This window comes from Stigmatopora nigra, chromosome 1, assembly GCF_051989575.1.
Source record: "Stigmatopora nigra isolate UIUO_SnigA chromosome 1, RoL_Snig_1.1, whole genome shotgun sequence".
NCBI classification, from domain to species: domain Eukaryota; kingdom Metazoa; phylum Chordata; class Actinopteri; order Syngnathiformes; family Syngnathidae; genus Stigmatopora; species Stigmatopora nigra.
Genome location: NC_135508.1, coordinates 20,037,171 through 20,055,823, shown reverse-complemented (window position 1 = coordinate 20,055,823; position 18,653 = coordinate 20,037,171). Strand labels below are relative to the sequence as shown.

The 18,653-nt window shown below is 44.5% G+C and overlaps 3 protein-coding genes across 8 annotated transcripts; all 3 read right to left on the bottom strand.

Annotated features, from left to right (window-relative positions):
• Window positions 1-127: 127 nt before the first annotated feature.
• cables2a (Cdk5 and Abl enzyme substrate 2a) lies at window positions 128-5,675 on the bottom strand. Of its 2 annotated transcripts, XM_077710687.1 has the most exons (9): window positions 5,015-5,675; window positions 4,345-4,437; window positions 3,351-3,428; window positions 3,105-3,201; window positions 1,591-1,759; window positions 1,420-1,517; window positions 1,237-1,343; window positions 964-1,168; window positions 128-890 (listed from the first exon to the last, which is right to left on the bottom strand). In XM_077710687.1, exons 1-9 carry the CDS (start codon window positions 5,479-5,481, stop codon window positions 750-752), a joined length of 1,455 nt encoding a protein of 484 aa, XP_077566813.1. In that variant the 5' UTR covers window positions 5,482-5,675; the 3' UTR covers window positions 128-749. The 2 variants fall into 2 exon arrangements, with proteins under 2 accessions (XP_077566813.1, XP_077566821.1); XM_077710695.1 differs by lacking the exon at window positions 3,351-3,428.
• A 508-nt stretch (window positions 5,676-6,183) lies between these two features.
• Window positions 6,184-12,014, bottom strand: LOC144188286 (XK-related protein 7-like). The gene is made up of 3 exons (XM_077710678.1): window positions 11,251-12,014; window positions 8,989-9,188; window positions 6,184-8,252 (listed from the first exon to the last, which is right to left on the bottom strand). The coding sequence occupies exons 1-3, from the start codon at window positions 11,823-11,825 to the stop codon at window positions 7,312-7,314; spliced, it is 1,716 nt and encodes a 571-aa protein (XP_077566804.1). The 5' UTR covers window positions 11,826-12,014; the 3' UTR covers window positions 6,184-7,311.
• Window positions 12,015-12,779: 765 nt separating this feature from the next.
• rap1aa (RAP1A, member of RAS oncogene family a) lies at window positions 12,780-18,542 on the bottom strand. Of its 5 annotated transcripts, none has more exons than XM_077710649.1 (9): window positions 18,435-18,542; window positions 17,343-17,462; window positions 15,709-15,796; window positions 14,921-14,989; window positions 14,796-14,852; window positions 14,573-14,713; window positions 13,750-13,893; window positions 13,545-13,679; window positions 12,780-13,310 (listed from the first exon to the last, which is right to left on the bottom strand). In XM_077710649.1, the coding sequence occupies exons 3-8, from the start codon at window positions 15,763-15,765 to the stop codon at window positions 13,593-13,595; spliced, it is 555 nt and encodes a 184-aa protein (XP_077566775.1). In that variant the 5' UTR covers window positions 15,766-15,796; window positions 17,343-17,462; window positions 18,435-18,542; the 3' UTR covers window positions 12,780-13,310; window positions 13,545-13,592. The 5 variants fall into 5 exon arrangements, with proteins under 5 accessions (XP_077566775.1, XP_077566781.1, XP_077566767.1 ...); XM_077710655.1 differs by having other exon boundaries at window positions 12,780-13,307; XM_077710641.1 differs by having other exon boundaries at window positions 12,780-13,679.
• Window positions 18,543-18,653: the final 111 nt, after the last annotated feature.

Below are 18,653 nucleotides of genomic sequence, written 5' to 3'. Positions count from 1 at the left end.
CGAGTGTTAAAAATTGTCTTGTGTCAGAATAAATTGCTTTTTGTTTTGCTGAGAGTCATAGTCAAGTAATTATTATTTTTTTTTAGTCTGGAAAATGTATGCATGCAAAACAAAAGAAAACAAGTACTCCGAATGAGCATTTTAATGCATGCAAAATCAAGAAATAAACCATTTTTTTAACTCATTGAATGGTAAGCAAATGCAATTTGGGTTATCTGTTTAAAACAGCTGCAGCATTGTGTACAGAGAGTACCATGGATTTAGCGAGAGAGGATATAAATACTCCTCAGAAAACCGCATTAAAACATTTAATCACAGACTTTGCACAATACAAAACTTGACTGCTTTTTGTCATCCTTCAAAAACATTTTCAGTAGTTGAAACATTAAGAGATTTCACAGCATGACATAACACTTAAATATCACAATACAGTGAACTCAGTGAAGGCACTTAAACGCTTGGACATTCACGTCTGAAAACAGTACATCATCACAATTTGTGACAAAGATCCCACAAAACCAAATTCCTGAGAACTAAAACATTTCAGTGAAGCACACACAAACACACAATCCAGTGCACGGTAATCAACATTACACAGAGCTGCCATGAAATACATTGAACACCACACAGTTTCCACAGGCAACAGTTCAATGTGAAGTCAAATTCAAATCAAGTCACCCACTGACTGCCGTTGATGGCCATAGACGCCCAATCCATCTTCAAAATGGGTTGTCCACCATTCAAAACCTCTATCCCTGCTGCACCAATCGCCGGTAGTGTGGCATTACCTTGCTGTCGGGCAGGTAGAGTCCCATCTCCAAGGCAACCAGCACGGGGAACTCCAAAGGAAGCAACTCCCTCCTGTTGATCCGGAAACGCTCTTCCAGTTTCTGTTTGGCGACAAGCAAACAACGTGTTCAGGGTAGGCACACAAACGACTCATTTGTTTGCCAATTTACATACGTCAATGAGCTGTTGGACTTCGGGCTTTCTCAGGTCGCTACTGATTTTGGCGGCCAGCAACACGCACGTGGCCGCCACCAGCTTCCTGTTTGGCTTGTTGAGACGTCCCCGCAGTACCAACTTCTCGAAGTAGACGAACGCCATCGCTACGCTGACTGGCTGCAATCCGCACTCTTCGCTCACGGCCCGCATCTCCCTCTTGAGGCTGGCGGGGGAAAAAAGGGGGACGTTCGTGAGTTGACGTCCTAACAAACGTTCCTTAGCGCATCGTACCTTCTAATCTTGCTGAGTGTCAGCAGGATATGAGGGAACTTCTCTTTAAAGGTCTCGTTCATGTTCTTCTTCAGGTCGGACGGTTTGACGTACTCGACGATAGTTGTCTACGGAGGACAGAATGATTCACTCTGACTGTTGGAGCTGTTCTTTGTCTTATTGTCCAGTGTAAGTCGGACCCACCACGTAGGATGCGAAGATCAGAACGCGCTTGTGTCTTCCACAAGGCCACCGGGGGTCACTGAGCAGGTTGGGATCGTACTCCGACACGTCTTCCGTATCTGATTAGAAAAGCAAAATATTGAGTCTCCATCCCTTAAAAGAAAAAATGCAAACACTCGGAGGACGTAGTACATGGTTCTTGTGCCGGGGCGCTGTTTAGGCGAGCGGGGGTGAAGTTCCTCGGCCCGTTGGCACGAAAACGCGTGGGAGGGGTGTGACCCGGGCAGTTTTCCGGTGCGCTGCTGCTCCTCTGTCTCATCAAGGCGTTGGTGGGATAAAGGAATTGCGCATAGGACACCATCTGAGTAAGAAGAAAGCTGGAAGTGAATGTTCACATTTCAGTGCCATTGATGCGCGTAGACAATCAGCCTATTCGAACTGGCAGCAAATTCTCATAGATTTGGCTTAAAAATATATTTTTTAAAGTATCCCAGAAATAGAGAGGGGAATATTGCATTTATGAAAAGGTAAGTTTTCTAATTTATTGCCTTTGTTAGGATATAGCCTACAATGAAAACTCCATGTAAATCAATGTATGATAAGATGGACTATTAATTGACATATTTTGGTATCAGTACTCATGTTTATTTTTTTTAATTTAAAAAGATTCTCAACAAAATAATTATCAGTAAATGTGAAAATGTATGTGGACGAGGCCAAATGGGTCAGGAAATGTTATTTATAACGTACTAGGCCGAAAATATACCAGTCCGACCTACTTCAGATCAAATTGCCATGAAGGTAAAAATGAGTTGGACGCTGATGAAATAATCATTAAATTGAACTTCTTGAATATAGAGTTTGGCTTTGCAAATTCTTTCTGAAGGGTACAATAATCCAGAACTGAACCCTTTTTTCACACTTTTCATGTTGGCACCTGCTTGTAGACATTTCAACACTGCACTTGTTGAGTGTAAAAGGGTCAGTGTCAGGGTGCACATTTTTTTGAAGTACTGCCCACCAGGAAGTAAACAGTGAGACTTCAAAAATTGAAAAAAAAACATCTTACTGCTTCCTATAATATTTAGTACGATGGCTCTTTGCCTCGTTTCAGGTTTCATTTATTTTTACTCTTTCTTAAAACACACTCAAATTCTACAGGGCCCAAACAAATAATAAGGGGAAGAAAGTTTTATGGTGAATAATATGGTTTAGGTGTGTGTGTGTGTGTGTGTGTCTGTTTTGGCAGGTCATTGCATGATGTGGCTCTTTGACTCTCACAGTTTAAAATGTTTGCTTCTTGTGTCCAACTTCTTGGCCACCGTTAAGTAACATTTTGATACACTTCTGCATGCCAACTCCCGTATTCACTGACACAAATAGCAATATTTATGTCGGTAGAGGTGCTGCTAATGTATAATCCTTGTCATACTTTAATAATTTCATATGTACTTGTTACATTTATCTCTCATCTCCTTTTCTAAACTGCTTTATCCTCATTAGGTTCGCGGGGGTGCTGGAGCCAATCCCCACTGTCTATGGGCCACAAAATATACTCATTGAAGTCTACACATGTTTTTGATGGCGATGCATGTCCCATTCATTTAACATATTTTTGGACTTTTAATCATTGCAATTTGTCAACACTTATTTGTGAGGTCTCACTTCAAAAATATCCCACCTGTAATTACGTGGACACCACTTACTTTGTCGCACGGGTACAGTTCCACACCTTCCAGCGATGGAAGCAGGTCGGCCGCCACTACAGAAGACTGCCTTCTCTGCATATCCAGCTTTCCGTCGCTGTTTACAGAGCACAACAAAACGTGTCATTTCCTCTCCCAACGGGCTTCAGGCGTCCCCTCGGCGCTGGCGCGACGACGAACGACAAGGAGGCGATGCGAATGACGATTTGAGGGGAACGGGGGGTGGGGTTGCGCTTTCCCATGTACCTGAGCTGAGCAATGTCTCCATAGGGCAGCACTGAGAAAGCAGCGTATAGTGACCGCCTGGCACAAATCAGCATGATCCTGCGGGGCAAAGCAAGTAGAGGCACACAACAGATGGCCGCGTCAGTCTAAGAGCTGCGGTCTTTCGCATGTTGCTGAGTCCGTCGCTCCGTCCAGAGGAGATCGTATGAACGAGTCTTGACTAGAATCAACGAGGAAGGGGCCATTTGACATTTCAATCAATTTCACTTCTGCTAGGTGAGTAACCAGCTGAGGGAGAAAGCCATTCGGGCGGGCTCAATCCAGTTGCTGCAAAACTTTGATCGCACTAGTCATTGGATCACAACACGTTATCCACGTTCCCTTATTATATGATAAATTATCTGTACCTTCACATTTACTGAGACTTGCAACAATAACAACCTTTTACATTTGATAGCAGAAGTTCTACTAAACCAGTCGCCATTAATCAAAACTACAATCTTAGTGATTTTCTGCCCAAAATGTTTTTTTCAGTGCATCTACGGCTAACTCATTGACAGTCAATAGCCGATAAACGTCCAACCTCTTTGCCAGCCTCCATCAACTAAAATGGATAAAACATCTATCGTCATTAATTGCAATGAAACATGATCATACACTAGCAACTCTCTGGGTCCACTGGGACACATCAAAAACAAACTGAGCTTTCAGGCGGCTTTGCTTAGAGAAAATAAGCTCAACAAATCTAATGCCTTGTAGTAAGTCCAAATTCAAAGAACCCCACCACATGATCAGCCATAGGAACTGTCACTCCAATGGGAAAACACTGCATCAATTTAATGAAAGAGGCTTCACAGAAAAGCCTGCCCAGCAGCATTTCCTCGACAATGACCGACAACACAAATACGTCATATCTAAAGGTCACTGACATGCGCAGACAAAAAAAGGCCCACAATATGAATAGGAGGTGAAATGGCATAATGTTGTGTATTATATGGAGATGTGAGAACCTCACCTGCATCCCCTTGTATCGTACTGCCTCATACTCTTGATGAAGTGGACCTTCTTCGGCACTTTAGGTCCAGGAGAGCCAGACACGTTCCGCAACCTGTCCGATCAACCACATTGGAAAATGGGAGAGTATTCAAGTAATAGGAATCAACTTTTTTTTGTCAGTCTCCATTTTGAAAATGTATCTGCATGTGACTTTGTTGACACAACAGGCAGTGGTTATGCCAGTCATTGCGGATACACACTTCACTCTGTTTCAATAACGAGTGTTGACATAATTTGCTTTTTATGAAAATAATCCAAAACAAGATTTACCCATTCAGTTTTAAGGTGATGATCAATCAATCATTTTCATCAATCCTAATTTGATCATTGTGTCCGGGGAGAGCCTTCACAACAATGTGTAGAAGAACAACAGGTGACTGGGTGTTTGCTGTATAAACAATTCAACTGTGTTCTTGGAGTTGGGAAGCTTTTACTAATTTAATTATTCCTGGCCTGTCTAGACATCCCCAACAAATGTTTAGGTTAACGCCCACTTTGGGTGGAAGTAATGAAGGCTTGAAAAAAATGGAGTCAGAAGCTTCAATAATATCTTGCCTATATTTTTGTTAACACTTGTTTCACCAGATCTTTCAGAAGAAAGAAAGAAAAGAACATCCCACAGCACCAACCTGGGTCGTGTATCTTGAGAAGGCCCGGCAGGTAGGGGGCTCGCCGCCGGGGCTGGGCGACTGCGGCAACCGGTCAAGGGGGACAGCTGGGTCTCGAGACTCTCCACGGCACAGCCACCCTCCAGGAACACCTCGTTGGCCGCGGCACAGCTGAAGATGGCGGGGTAACTCGACAAAGAGCCACCCGCTGATGGGACGGACTCCGCCAGCCGAGATGACGGCCTTTGGCTGTCGGTCTTCGGGGATCGCGGCGGCTCCTCTGCGGCTTTTCGAGTGCCATTATCGGGCTTGGAGTTACACAGAGGCCGTCCATCGAGGGAGATATTGCTGAGAAACAACACCGCCGCCTGTCTCCTTTTGGCATCCCGAGCTTTCCGCCGCTGTTCTCGGTGTGTTTTGGTAGCTTTACTGCCACCGCCTGTGCTGTCGCTGGGATTTGACTGAGGACCGCATAAAGCTGTTGCCATTCTACTTTGTGACGCAAATGAGTGGCACTTGCCTTTTACTACTTGCTAAATGGGAAGGCGAACATTGCTAGATGCCCGAGGCCCGCTGTTGTCACTTGTCGGCCATTTTGCATCAGTGTTGTTCAATAAACACCAATTGCTATGAAATAGATACTACAGTAAATTGCTTCATTTTCAAACGATCTTCAAATGCCTTGGATTTAATAAGGAGTACGGGATTTTAACTGCAGATCAGAAAATGTTTGCACCGGTAAATTCCCAATGCTGTTTAAAAAATTGCGATTTAAGAGTGTATTTGATTGGAGAACACCGGTTGCAGTTGAGCCAACGAGGGATGTTTTCTGACGCAAAATGGTCTTCAAATACTTACGCTGCTGACTCCAACCTTTATATGTGAGATTTCTATCCACAGGGAAAGTGGGCGGAAACAAAATGCTATCCCCGCCCATTTCGCGAGGATGCAGGCCCATAGGACCCATAGCTGATTAGATTGCATGCTCTTTTTGCCATGTTTATTGCACAAAAAGAAACCTTTCCTTCATTCATTTTGGAGAAACTGCTCGTTTAAGAGTCTAAGAAAGAAGAATCATGCAAAAAAAGAAAAATATGTTGCATGTTTTTTTTGGATGTAGGAGAAAACTGGAGTACCCGGAGAAAACCCACACAAGCCATATATATATTATATAAAAAGGGCGGCAGTAATTCAGGTAAACATTGCCCTTTATTCAAGCAACACACTTTACGTCATGATCTTGTCTTCTCATTTGGCGCAATAGTCGTGACCCGTTTAAGGCTTTGCATTTGAGGTACACTTCTTTCTGAGCTTATTTGGCGCCACACCACGCGCTCGATGACACATGACCGCATCGCATAGTTAGCACCATAGTCACCATTCAACATTGTTCCTCAGGCTGTTCAAGGAGGAGGGGCTTTCAATTGATTACTGGGCCGGCGCAGCATTTTACAGCCACGTTTCGCTGATAAAGTAATGTAAAGTTGTTTTCCTCTACTCATTTCCACTTAAAAATAAATAAATAAAAAGAACTCTGATGAAATATACATGCCTTAGAAAGCTGGAATGAATATGATTTCCCTGGGCCACATTTGGGGTTACGGCACTCAGGGAGACCCTAATTTTCGACAAGCCACATTTTTTTCAAAGTCCTAATGCACCCCAATTACTCACTTACACGCCACATCACCTCACTTAAGTACGCTCTGCGGAAGTTGCATGTTTGCAGCTAAAATCGTATTCACGCAAGAAAAATGTGGATACAGACACAATAAGCACCGAAAACTATAAAGTCCTCATTGTTTCATTTACACGGATAATCCGACCTGTTGTCTTTTCTCCGTTAAGTGAACAGTAAACCTCAATAATGTGCTTCTTTCCAAAGATAAAAACTTTAAGATCACTTTTCATCCTGGAAATATTGGAGCTCCTTTAAAAAAACAACAACAAATAAACGCCACAAGAATCTTTTCCGTCTGGCCACAAACAAACACGTTTTCTACTGTTTTTACACTCAAATCCGCCCTCCAGATCTGACAGCCACGATGCCTACAACATGGGTGACAGCTGTGGAAAATGGCGATGACCACTCCTCGTGCAGCGGACGCGCCTGACCAGTGATGTTTCGTCCTGGCTGCCATTGGTCAACAATCAGAAATGTTGAAGGCGTGCTTTATGCGTCTGTTGTTTTTCGTTGTTTAACGCTGCTCTCACCTGAGAAATGCGCCAGCCCGGACAGGCTTCGCCGTTAACGACGAAGTGGCGCTTTGCATGACCAATACCGACACATTTTCCCTAAGGGAGCGCGTCTCCTTACATCACACGGTGGTCTCGTACTCCATGACTTCTTTGGGTGTGCCCAAGCAGCGGTATTGAATCCGCGGCGCCGAGGGAGCGGCGCTTTCCAGCACCAGGATTGTTTTACGTAGCCTCCGATCGATGTAGTGAGCGTCCCAAGCGGGGTAACTCTTCCTGGGCAGGTCTATCCGGATGACGGGCCCTTCTGTCCTCGGTGTGGGGGATCTCGGGGCGGGGCCCCGAGATCCCCGAGGAGGTCGTACCTGGAACACGTCTCCGTCTATCCCGGAGTCTTTAGTTCTCTGCAAGGTCCTCGGAGGGCTGCTCACCACGTCGGGAGGGAGGCTGGATGTCGGGGACATGGGCGCCTCCACGGCTACCCGCTTCTCCGCCAAGTAGTCCCATCCCGACACGGGGCCGTTGGGATGCAGTAGGCAGTAATAAACAAACATGAAGAAGGTGCCCAAAGCGTAGCTGCTGGCCACCACGCACACCATGACCACGGCGCAGAAGTCCGAGGTACGGGGGCCGCGGTACACGTACCAGGTGGCAGTGAGGGCCACGTTCTCCACCAACACCGTTAGGCTGTAAGTCAGCAACCTGCAGCGGGTGCGACCCTCCCTCACGCTGAACCAGCAGAAAATGTACACGATGCCCACCATCATGTTGTAGATGATTTCCTCCCACTTGGACATGCAGAAATCCGTCTCGCCTTGAATAATCCAAAAGGTCATGATGCACCAGTGGGCCACCACGAAGATGCCGAAGTAGAGCTGGAACACGGAGGCGAAGAGTGCGAAGGCCAGGGCGCGGGCGCCGATGGTGAAGAGATGCCACAGGATCTGAACAGTGACCGCCTTGTAGCTCATGGGGAGCTTGTCATCTCTGGAGTCCCTCAAGACCTTTTGATAGGAGGCCACCATCCATGCCAGAGACATCAGCGAGGCGGACGCCGAAAGACCTGAGGGAGACAAAAGCGGCAAAGTGAGGACATGGCGGATGGAAAGCCCACCTCGATCTCAGCATGCTGAGACGGATAAAACACGCAGTCATACTACCGTAGCTACGGAGGTATCTCGAAGTTCAAATTCCATTTTTTTGTTGGATGACAAAAATTTTCCAATTAAAATAAAGTACAGCAATTGATCAATAAACCAAGTTTGAGAAATGATCGCTATAAAGGCTTGTCAAAGGTGAAATCTTCGAGGTACCCATGGACGCGAGTGGTTATGTTCTGATCACCCCTAGTGGCTGCTCGGTTAGTTTGTTAGTTGATCGGCATCATGTCAAGTCTACTTAACTGATATCCATGACACTTTGAGGCGCGGGCCACACAGAACTCATTTATTGTAGGCGTAGATCTGGATAAAGGTGCAGATTGAGGATTGAGCATGACAATATTAGCAGTCGACGATGACGTTTTCGTCTGCTACCAGACATTCCGGATTAGAGCCGAAATGGGTAAAAAAAGATCGGTTTTACAAAAATATATTACTCTTTAAATAAAAATTCCCGTAAAAAGCTGTTATGCGGCGTACACAATTTGAAATGATCAAAGAACATATAAAATAGGGGAAAATGTATACGTTAACAGGTATAATACCAACTTTGACAGTTGACGTGGATTTTTGACTGAGGCAGCCATCTTGGCAGCGGAGCGTGATCTGCGCCCTGCAGTTCTACAGACGTTCACTCACCCTGAAGAGGCAGCACCTGACCGGCGACAATCATGATGGAGAGCTGCAGCACCAGCTGGGGGGCGCTCTTCAGAAAAGACTCCAGCAGGCGTAGAATGCTGATGTCGGCAGTCTCGAACATCATGCGCCAGTAGTAGTGCCGCCGCTCGGGTTCCCTGTGCCAGCGGCTCTGCACTCCCAAATACAGGGCGCGCACGTACCTGGGGAAATACATTTAAGACTAAAAAGATATTTTGCTGTGCATATCGTGGCTCAAAAATACCACATTGGGCTGTAAAAGCCCCCAATCTCATTTGTAGATTGAATATTAGGCCAGCACCCAGCTCAGTGCAAATCCCCTTGTCGACATGGAGCCCCACCCCCACTCTTGCTCGGATGCTGACCCTACAAACATCGTTCACCACAAATAGGCTTGTTCTCTGAATGAGGACGGCGTGAGGATGAGCAGAAGAAGGGTGGGCCTGATGTCACCAGGATCAGCAAACCACCAAGGAGGGAGTTTACGTCACCCTTTGTGGTTCTCTTACTCAAATTGCATCTCAGGGGTGAAATGTGTAAAAGGCATACCAATGGGAGGCCGAGCTAATGAGGATGGTATAAAGACATATTTATGTGTTGAAAAACCCACCGAGCTCGCGCTCCTGTCTTCTCCTCTGTGCAGGGCACTAACTTGTGGTCGTTAACCAAGCGCTCTCCATTAGTCGTTATGGTAAAAATAGAAATCAGTCTGCTTTACTGCTGAAATTTGGAGCATTTAGGCCACAGGTATCAAATTCAAAGTGTGCGGGTCATTGATTTCATGTTACTAGCTCAACAGAATTGCCTATTGTTTGAAAATGTTGGGCTATCAAAAGTATTGTCTGTAAGTTACAGTGAAGTTGAATGAAGTTTATACTGCTCGGCGATACTGGGCGTCATTGTGCATCAGGGATGTCTCAATCTCAAGATAACAACTGAGGGTGAAACAGGAAGGTCATCCTGTTAATGGGCACACATGCAGGATGGACTGCAACAAAAGCAACCCACACCACTGCTTTAATGGCATTACCGGTAATTCAGATTTCAAATGTGTTGCACACACACACACACACACACACACACACACACACACACGCATCAACCATCTCCTGAAGGAAGTAGGAAATCAATATTGGGTCGTTTCTGCACATGAGGAGGCAAGAGGGAATCTCATGTGTTTGCTTATGGTCAATCCCAACCAGTAAGCTTTTCTTTTGTGATGATGCAACACATCACGGGAAGAAGATCCAGCTGGCTCGGGCTGTCTGACGACCCGCCGCCAGCGCATCACACCGACGCCTCCTCCGGCCCGCTGGCGAGGCGGGCCTGCCAAAAGCGATAGAGATTGAGTACCGCCTCTGCCTGCTGACTGAGCTACTGACCCACAGACCTACGAGCTTCCTTGCACGTGACCGGGAGTTTACTCTTAGTCTTGCTGCATCATCCCAGGACAGTCAACAGCTTTAGTTGGGGGACAATGCAAAACTATATTAGTGTCAGAGCTGTTTTAAAGATCAACAAAAGAGAAATGAGTGAATGCAGCGTGAACTCTCTCCTCTTGTTGATTGGAAACCAAATGTTTATTACCACCAGTGATTATATTTGTCAAGTATCAATTGTTATTTGTTGCTTGACTTAGACTGAGGGCTGATTTACAAAGAAGGATAATGTTGTGCTGTTGTGTGTGTTTTATAGAGCATTTGGATGCATTTTGATGATTTTTTTTCACAGTCCACCAAATAGCCACACTTCAATTCGTGGGGTGGTACCAAAACAAAAAGTAATGGTTTCAGGATAGTGTTGTTAAGGCTGTTGTTGTTGTTGTAACTAGGCAAGACAGTTCAGTAGTCTTTTTTTGTGAGGACAAAGAGCATAGTAGTACACGGACGGACCATAACTCACTACTGCAATTCATTTTCACAGCAAGGGCGAGCAGCGATCAAGTGGAAATGGATTGACGTCTAATGCTGTCAATGGCACTGAAACGTAATCATTCACACAGGCAGCCCTCACACGTTAACCCTCGTGATCCCACCTTGGGGGGTTAACAACAATGCCAGATTGAACCCGTGTGTTTTCCAGGGTTCACTGAATTGGACGTGGGTGGGAGTCAATAAAATGAAGCTGGCTTTGGAGTCAAAACTCACAAGGGTATTTGTTCTCTGTGAATGCTTCAAATTTGAGCGTGTACAGTCACAAAGGGCTGGACGATCGGCCGGGGTGTGTATAGTTGGGCGGCCTTACCTCCACACTTGTGCCAGCTGAAGGATGTGAACGACGGCCTGGAAGAGCCAGACGAAGACCCTGCAGCATCCCCGGGCTCGTCCCCCGGTGGGCGGCTCCGGGAGCATCCCAACGGCGGAGCGGCCAGCGCCCCGCTCGCCGTCGCCATCGTCGCCATCCCCGGCGTCCAGGTCCCTTCCTCCCGCCGCCGACGTTGTAGTAGCCGTGGCCGTCGCTGCCACTGTCGCTGCCACTACCGCCGTGGCACTCTCCGGGTTATCGGAGAAATCGTAGGCGAACCACCGGAAGCTCAACACCTGCACCACCACGGAGGGGACGACGACAAAGACCAGAGTCAGCGCGAAGCACCAGTAGTCCCTCCGGAGGTAGTAGTCGGCGGCCAGCCACAGGTCTGAGGCCCCGTCCGAGAAGAAGACCAGGAGAGCGCCCAGAGTCCAGCAGCAGTCCGCCGGGGAGTAGCCGACCAGCTCGGCGGGGAGGAGCCGCGGGGGAGGCGGCCGCTCCTGCCTGGAGGGACGCTCGGCCGGCATTTGGCTTCGCGGAGAGACAGCCGCGCCGTCAGATTTCGCGGCCATGTTTATCCGAGGAGGGAGATGGGAAAATGATGGAGAGAGGGAGGGAGGGATAGGAGGGGGTGGGTCGATAGAGGGGGATCGTCAGCTCAGATGGGAGCGAGCGGAGGGGGGTCGGACGGAAGGGAGGGATGGAGGGACGCGAAGGGTAGGGAAGAAAGATGAGTAGCCGTCCCTCATCGATCAGGTCCGATGGGGTAATGCTGCAAGTGATGAAAGACATTTATTTCATGGCCTCGCTCACATGAGAGAAAGAGGGGCGGGGGTCTTTCAAACTGACACCAGGCTACGTGAACTTAATCCTAAATTAATTTTGATGTGGAGCATATATCTTTAAAAAATATATAATATTGTCTTTCATAATTCATAAGGTAACGAAATATAGATGCATATATATTTAACTTTCTCATTATTGTGCGCGCCATGGCCACTTGGGGGCGATAGAAAACCAGTGGCATGAACATTTTGTGGGTCTAACTGACCCATTTTTAAGATTGTTTCAAGATTGGAAAAATATCAATTATGTCAATCTTTTATTGGGGTAGTGACTATATTTGTTTATTAAAACAAAAATTCATCTTTGCCCCACAGACCCCAAATGTGATGTAGTATATTTTACATATAAAAAATACATACATATTTGTGGAAAAAAACGGCAATACACTGTTTTTGGTTACTGTTAAGTATATTGTTCTTTTTAAATTTCCCTCATTGCCTGCCTGGAAACAATAGACATCTGGATAACCTAAATTGAAATGACTGGCAGCAATTTCTCACAATTCAGCGCCTTTACAGTTCTAGAGGTGCAATATATTGTAAGTAATGGAGGTTGGCAGCAAATGAGTTAAAAGGTTTGTTTACATTTTTGGATTTTCATGTATTTTAAATTTGGCTGGCATAAGTGAATGAACGTGACAGACCATAAGTCATTTCGGAAGAACAGGTCACAGAAAAAAATTAAAACATACTAAAGTTTAATCATTTGATAGAAGCTGGAAAAATATGAGAATCACAATAAGCAATATGGGAGGTGGTTTAGTAGAATACCTTTTCATCTTTAAAACACAGTTCCACCCTCCAATCAGTCTAAAAACAGTCGTATGTTCCGCTTTGTTATGCAGAAATAGAAGTTAAATATATTAACATGGAAGGCTCACAGCTAAATAGAAAACCAAGTCACTTAGGAAATATGTTAGCATAGTAAGAAAGCAAGTCTAGACCAATACAATGATGTATCGTCGTCGTCACTGTTAGTGCAGAAATGCAAAAAGGCCAACATTCAGATCTAGGACTTGACAGTACATTTTAAATCTCAAAAATGGTTCTCTTTTTTTAATCCACGTGATATAATATGATTAACCTGTGAAACCACTAAAACAAGACTTTTTTCACTTTTAAAATTAAGTACATTGTTTTTAAACGTGTCGCGATGCCCGCCATCTTTCAGGTAGGACTTGGAATGATGGCACGGCCTCCAAAGAGAAGCTTCTTGAGAATATGAAAAACAAAATATGGATTCGCTTATTCATTTGGGAGTCGCGTAGAAAAGCCGAACAAAACAACAATGAAGGGGGAGTTTGTGTTTAAATCCATTGAGCAAATTTCAAGATTTGACATTTTCATAAGATGGAGCTCCATCTGAGACAAGGCCAGTACTTTTGGTTAGCTTTCCAATGTTCCACTTGCCAGGAATAAACTTTATCTCGACAGCCACTAACTCACCTGGCCGGGAGCCCGTGTTTTTGTGGGTGTACGTGAGTGAGGCGGCTTTCAGAGCAGCGTGCAGCCCTTCTTCTTTTTTGGCTTCTTTTCCATGGGGGTTTTCCTGTTGATTTGTCGCACTAGATCATAGAAAATCTGCAAGCGTTGCACAATTAATAAGAGTTCGTATTTGGATGCGGGGCATCTATTTTGTCGGTAAACTTACTTCATTGACGTTAATCTTTGATTTGGCTGACGTCTCCAAAAAGGCACAGTTGCTCCACTGGCGGGCCAAGTTCTGACCCTGTTCCTTGCCCACCACGCGCTCATCCTCCAGATCACACTTATTCCCCACCAGAATCATGGGGACCTGCTCAACCGATGGAAAATTTTGCTTTTAATACTGTGTGAAAAAGCTACTGAGTATAAGTAGACACAAACACAATGAGAAGCAGCTGACATTTCCAATTGGCATTAATTATGCAGGCCACTCCTTCTCATGCTGCGTCCAAAATGTACAGTAATCCCTCGAATATCGCTGCTTCACTTCACGTCATCACGTTTTTTTTCTGGGGGATTTTTTTTTGTTAATTATATATTTTTTTGTAAGTTCATACAAAATGTGAAAATCCACGCTGAAACTCGCAAGCAGAAACCCCTCCCTTGTCCTCCGCTTGCTACTAGGACTCAGCACTGAAGTAAAAATAATACATACTTTAAAAAGGGGTGACCCTACTTTACAGTTTTTCGTTTATTGCAGCCACGTCTGGTCTACATTAACCGCGATAATCGAGGGATTACTGTAGTGGCACCTACTGGAAAATTGTGAGTCCTGCAAGAACTACAGGTACTTTAAGGTTTTGTAAAATTGGGCATAAAAAGGGGGGAGGGATTAGAGGGTGAATAATGGGTCTATCCATTTTTTTCCTCAACTTTTCTTATAAACCTTTTTTATATATACATGATTGGTTGCGACTAGGAGAGAACTTTCACATAGAGCCGATGAGTTCATTTGACTAGCTATTTGTGATTCCACACATCCCACTCACATCCTCTGTGTCCTTCACTCGCAAGATTTGCTCACGTAGGTCCTGCAAGTCATTGAATGTCGACTGCGCAGTGATGGAGTAGACCAGAGCGAAACCCTGGCCGTTCTTCATGTAAAGGTCCCGCATGGCCGTGAACTGCTCCTGCACAGTGCGACAACGGCAAACACGTTCGTCAGCACACGTTGCTCTCTTCCAATTTGTCACAGTGACGGATTGTACTCACTGTTCCAGCTGTGTCCAAAATTTCCAGCATGCATTGCTGCCCGTCCACTTCCACTTGCTTTGGGATGAAAAAAAAGTGTCACTATCAGAAAAGCTCTCCTAATCTTCCGTGTATCTGGAGTTTACCTTTCTGTAGGAGTCTTCTATTGTAGGGTCGTATTTTTCCACAAAAATTCCTTGCACAAATTGAACTGTCTGGAGTGGTTGAAAAAAGGTAGAGTTGGTTTAAGTTCAAGTGCCATTGATGACAGTAGTGAAAAACTAGAATATGGGGAAAAAATATATATATATATATATATGCACACCTTGACCTTGAGTGACTTTTTAAAGGCCAAATATAATTTTGCTTTTTGAACCTACTGAGCAGAAACTTGTCACAGATTTTTTTTGTTTTAAGTTACAACAAGAAACTGCTTGAGAAAAGTCCATTTACAAGTGAAGGTTGAATAAAACGTTCTGGTTCTGTTAAATTACTAAAATAAAACTACTTTTCCCTGTTGTTATAGTTTCTCAAAGTATACTGTATATATTCTGTTAACATGTTTTTGCTTGTGAATTAAGGAAGGAGGGCACATATAAAACACCCACTCCCCCCAATTTAAACAAAGCTACCGCAACATAAAAAGGGTTATTAGTAGTGCTTTCATTCACAAAGAAAAAAAACCTCACAAATTTCTATTTTTGTAAATATAGCTGGTTGAGGAAAAATCCAACCCTTTTGTTTTCCCGCAACACATATATCGCAGAATTATTTTTTGTTACTCATTCAGTGCCTTTGTGGTCTCGTCAACCCACATTTGTTCAAGTTCAAAAACATTCCTAGCACTGTCACTCTTTTATAAATGTTTGTTCGAAACCACAGAGTTTTAGTCAAATCATGAAATCAGGTGAATGCAATGCCGTGAATCCCTCACCAGCGCAGATTTTCCCACGCCTCCTGAACCCAGCACCACTAGCTTGTACTCGCGCATGGTGGGCAACTTCAGCGGACAGCACGAGGGTCTGTGAAAGGACAGAGTCAGTCAGAGGCTTCACGTCACATTCAGCTGCAGGAAAGACACTTGAGGCCCATGCAACACAAACATGTCTTATGCAAACAACAATAAAACTGCTCCAGGTCACACTAGTTCCCTAAAAAGTACTTTCCAAACTGACAACAATTTGGTTAATTGCAGCCACACGAGACAGGAACGAACATCAGTGCCTATTTCCATTGCTTCAAATCTCATTCTTGACCTACAAAGTGAAGTCCTTCCCGCCCACTGTCGTGGGAATCGTAGGGTGTTGCCGCTTAAAAAAAATGTTGGCTACATGGAATCTTCAAAATAGTTCTTCCAAACAAAACCTGGTAAAACTGACTGATAACAATTAGGACCGAGAACTGGAAACTGCACTGAATTTTTATCCATGAGGGACAGCTTGAAAACTATTTATGATATTTTCATAATCACTGCTTTAATCCTACAAGATTAGACAAGAGGCAAACAACATGAAACTATTATTCACCAGTTAATCCCAACATAATGTGTTGTATTTTACTTGAGAGCAATATGAAATCATTTTAATTTTTATTGAAAATGTCAATCCGGACGAGACGTATAATTTCTGCTCATTTGGGAGGCGTTTGGAACATAGTAATCAGCCCGAGTGTTTGGGACCGTTGTCAAACAATACAAAAAGCACTCTGTCATACTCAAGCAGCATCTGCAATTCTAGGAGTGACGTCCAATGCGGCGCCAGCGACCCACACGGACAACGACACGTGCACTTCCACAATGGGCCATTGTGATCACTCGACTCGGTGGCACGTAGAAACGCAAAATGCAGATGAGAGGGCGCGGGCGTGATGGTGACATTTTAATCAGTTACACGACAGAGATATGGGCTCACAATACGATGCCATCATGATCATTTGGTTGGTAATTTGCCCAATTATTTTTTTTGCTATTGTTATGGTCCGCTGATATAGTCTTACTTTCCCCTGAAAAAATAAAATGGTATTCAATGACTCCCTCTAAGCATTGTGTCTGCTATATGAAACTGTTGACTTCATACAATCCCCCAAAAACAAATTTGCTAAGACACCAAGACCGTGATGTCCCGTTAGCTCTCTCAGCAATAACGTATCGGCCTCTAATGGTCTTCAAACCAACAAACCACCGGTGTCTTAAGTGACCACACACCATAAATCCTTATAGCGCATGAAAAGAACAAACAAATGAAACGAACAAATCATGTGGTGATTAAACACACATATAGAGATTACAACTACATTTTTTTGTCATTTTAAACAGTCAAAGGCCAACACAAGGCACTCTCAGTATACCAGCATTAATTCCAGTGTGATAACTCAGAAAGACATACACTAACCCAAATGGAATACAAACACAGAATTTCATTAAATTATTATTATTTGTGAAGGCTTAATATGGTCTTAAGAAGACAAAATGTGCTAGTCGGTCGATATCTTGGCACTTGGGCAAAAATACCTTTCGCAAAGACCACTGCCATAAATAGAATTGAAAGCAGCGTGAACAGATTTACATACTGTGTGGACAGCAGCTGCAGATGTCAACTCCCTCTACATTTGGCAGATCCTCGGGTGCCTCAGGTGAGCGACAGGTTTTAAGGGTCTGCAGGGGCCACAAAGCTCAAGAGCGGGAGTCCCCTTTAAGCAGGAAAAGGGCGCGTAAATCAAAACATTTCATGAAATAAGAACCAAAATGCAGGACATCATTGGTCCAATTGGTTTAGCATGAGGTGACCCCAGTTTGCCACCAAGTCAATTGGACGTCCATCGCCGCCGATGGCAGAGTCATAGAACAGTCCTAAATGCATAACTTTCAAAATAAAAGTCGACATTTTAAAAGAAAAAGCGAAAGAGACAATGCTGGAATTAACCTCACGAACATTGGCTCTTACGCAGGCGTTTCGAGGAAAAGAAGGGTGTGGTTATTAGTTTCCCAAACTTGCCCAACACATCTAACCACACAAAAAAGACAACGGATGTGAAATGTCATCAGTTGTTGGGGAAATAGTAAACAATGAAAATTCTATTTTAAACACTATTTGAGTCTCTACATGCGACACGTTTCTCGGATCGCTGTTTTTGCAGTACAGTACATTATTAGCACTTCCCTAGCGACGAAAAAATACGACGATCGGCACAGGATGTTACTTTGCACAACCAACTAAACGGAATGCCGGCATAAAAATACATCATAAATTAAATCCAATGACCCCTTTTCATTTCCAAGAAAAGATCAGTTTCTTAGATGAAGAGTTAGACCCCCAGGGAATTCATCTTTAATGAAACTACCCAGCAGGTCAGCGCCAAGCTATTCATAGGACATCAGTGTTTTGTGAATGTGGAAAAGAGGACGACAAACAAGGCGATATCACTTGCCAAACGCCATTTACATCGGAAACTACAGTAGTTAATCATTAGCTTGCTGTTAGCCACCCCTGGAGCCTGAATGCTAATAGACTTTACCCATAACAATAGCTCACTCGCGACGGAGACGGGGCTCGATTTTCCGTCTCCTGGGAGATTCCGACTTTTTGGAAAAAAAACAACCAAAGGGGAGCTAGGACAAGTGCGGCGCGGACGGGGACTTGTGAAGCTCCGCAAAACACTCACCGTGTTTCCGCTGAGTCGGTGCGTCTGTGTCAGTGCGTGCGCCCGAAAGCACACTGGACCAATGTGCGGAAGAGTAGAGAGGCCGCCATTGATTGGCTCGGACTCAGCCAATCACAGCGCACCATGCGGCCGCACTTATTTAAAATATAATCTGCATTAATAATCAGCCTTTCCTAACCATAATAAAAGAATGTAAACAAACATGAAGTTATCAATATA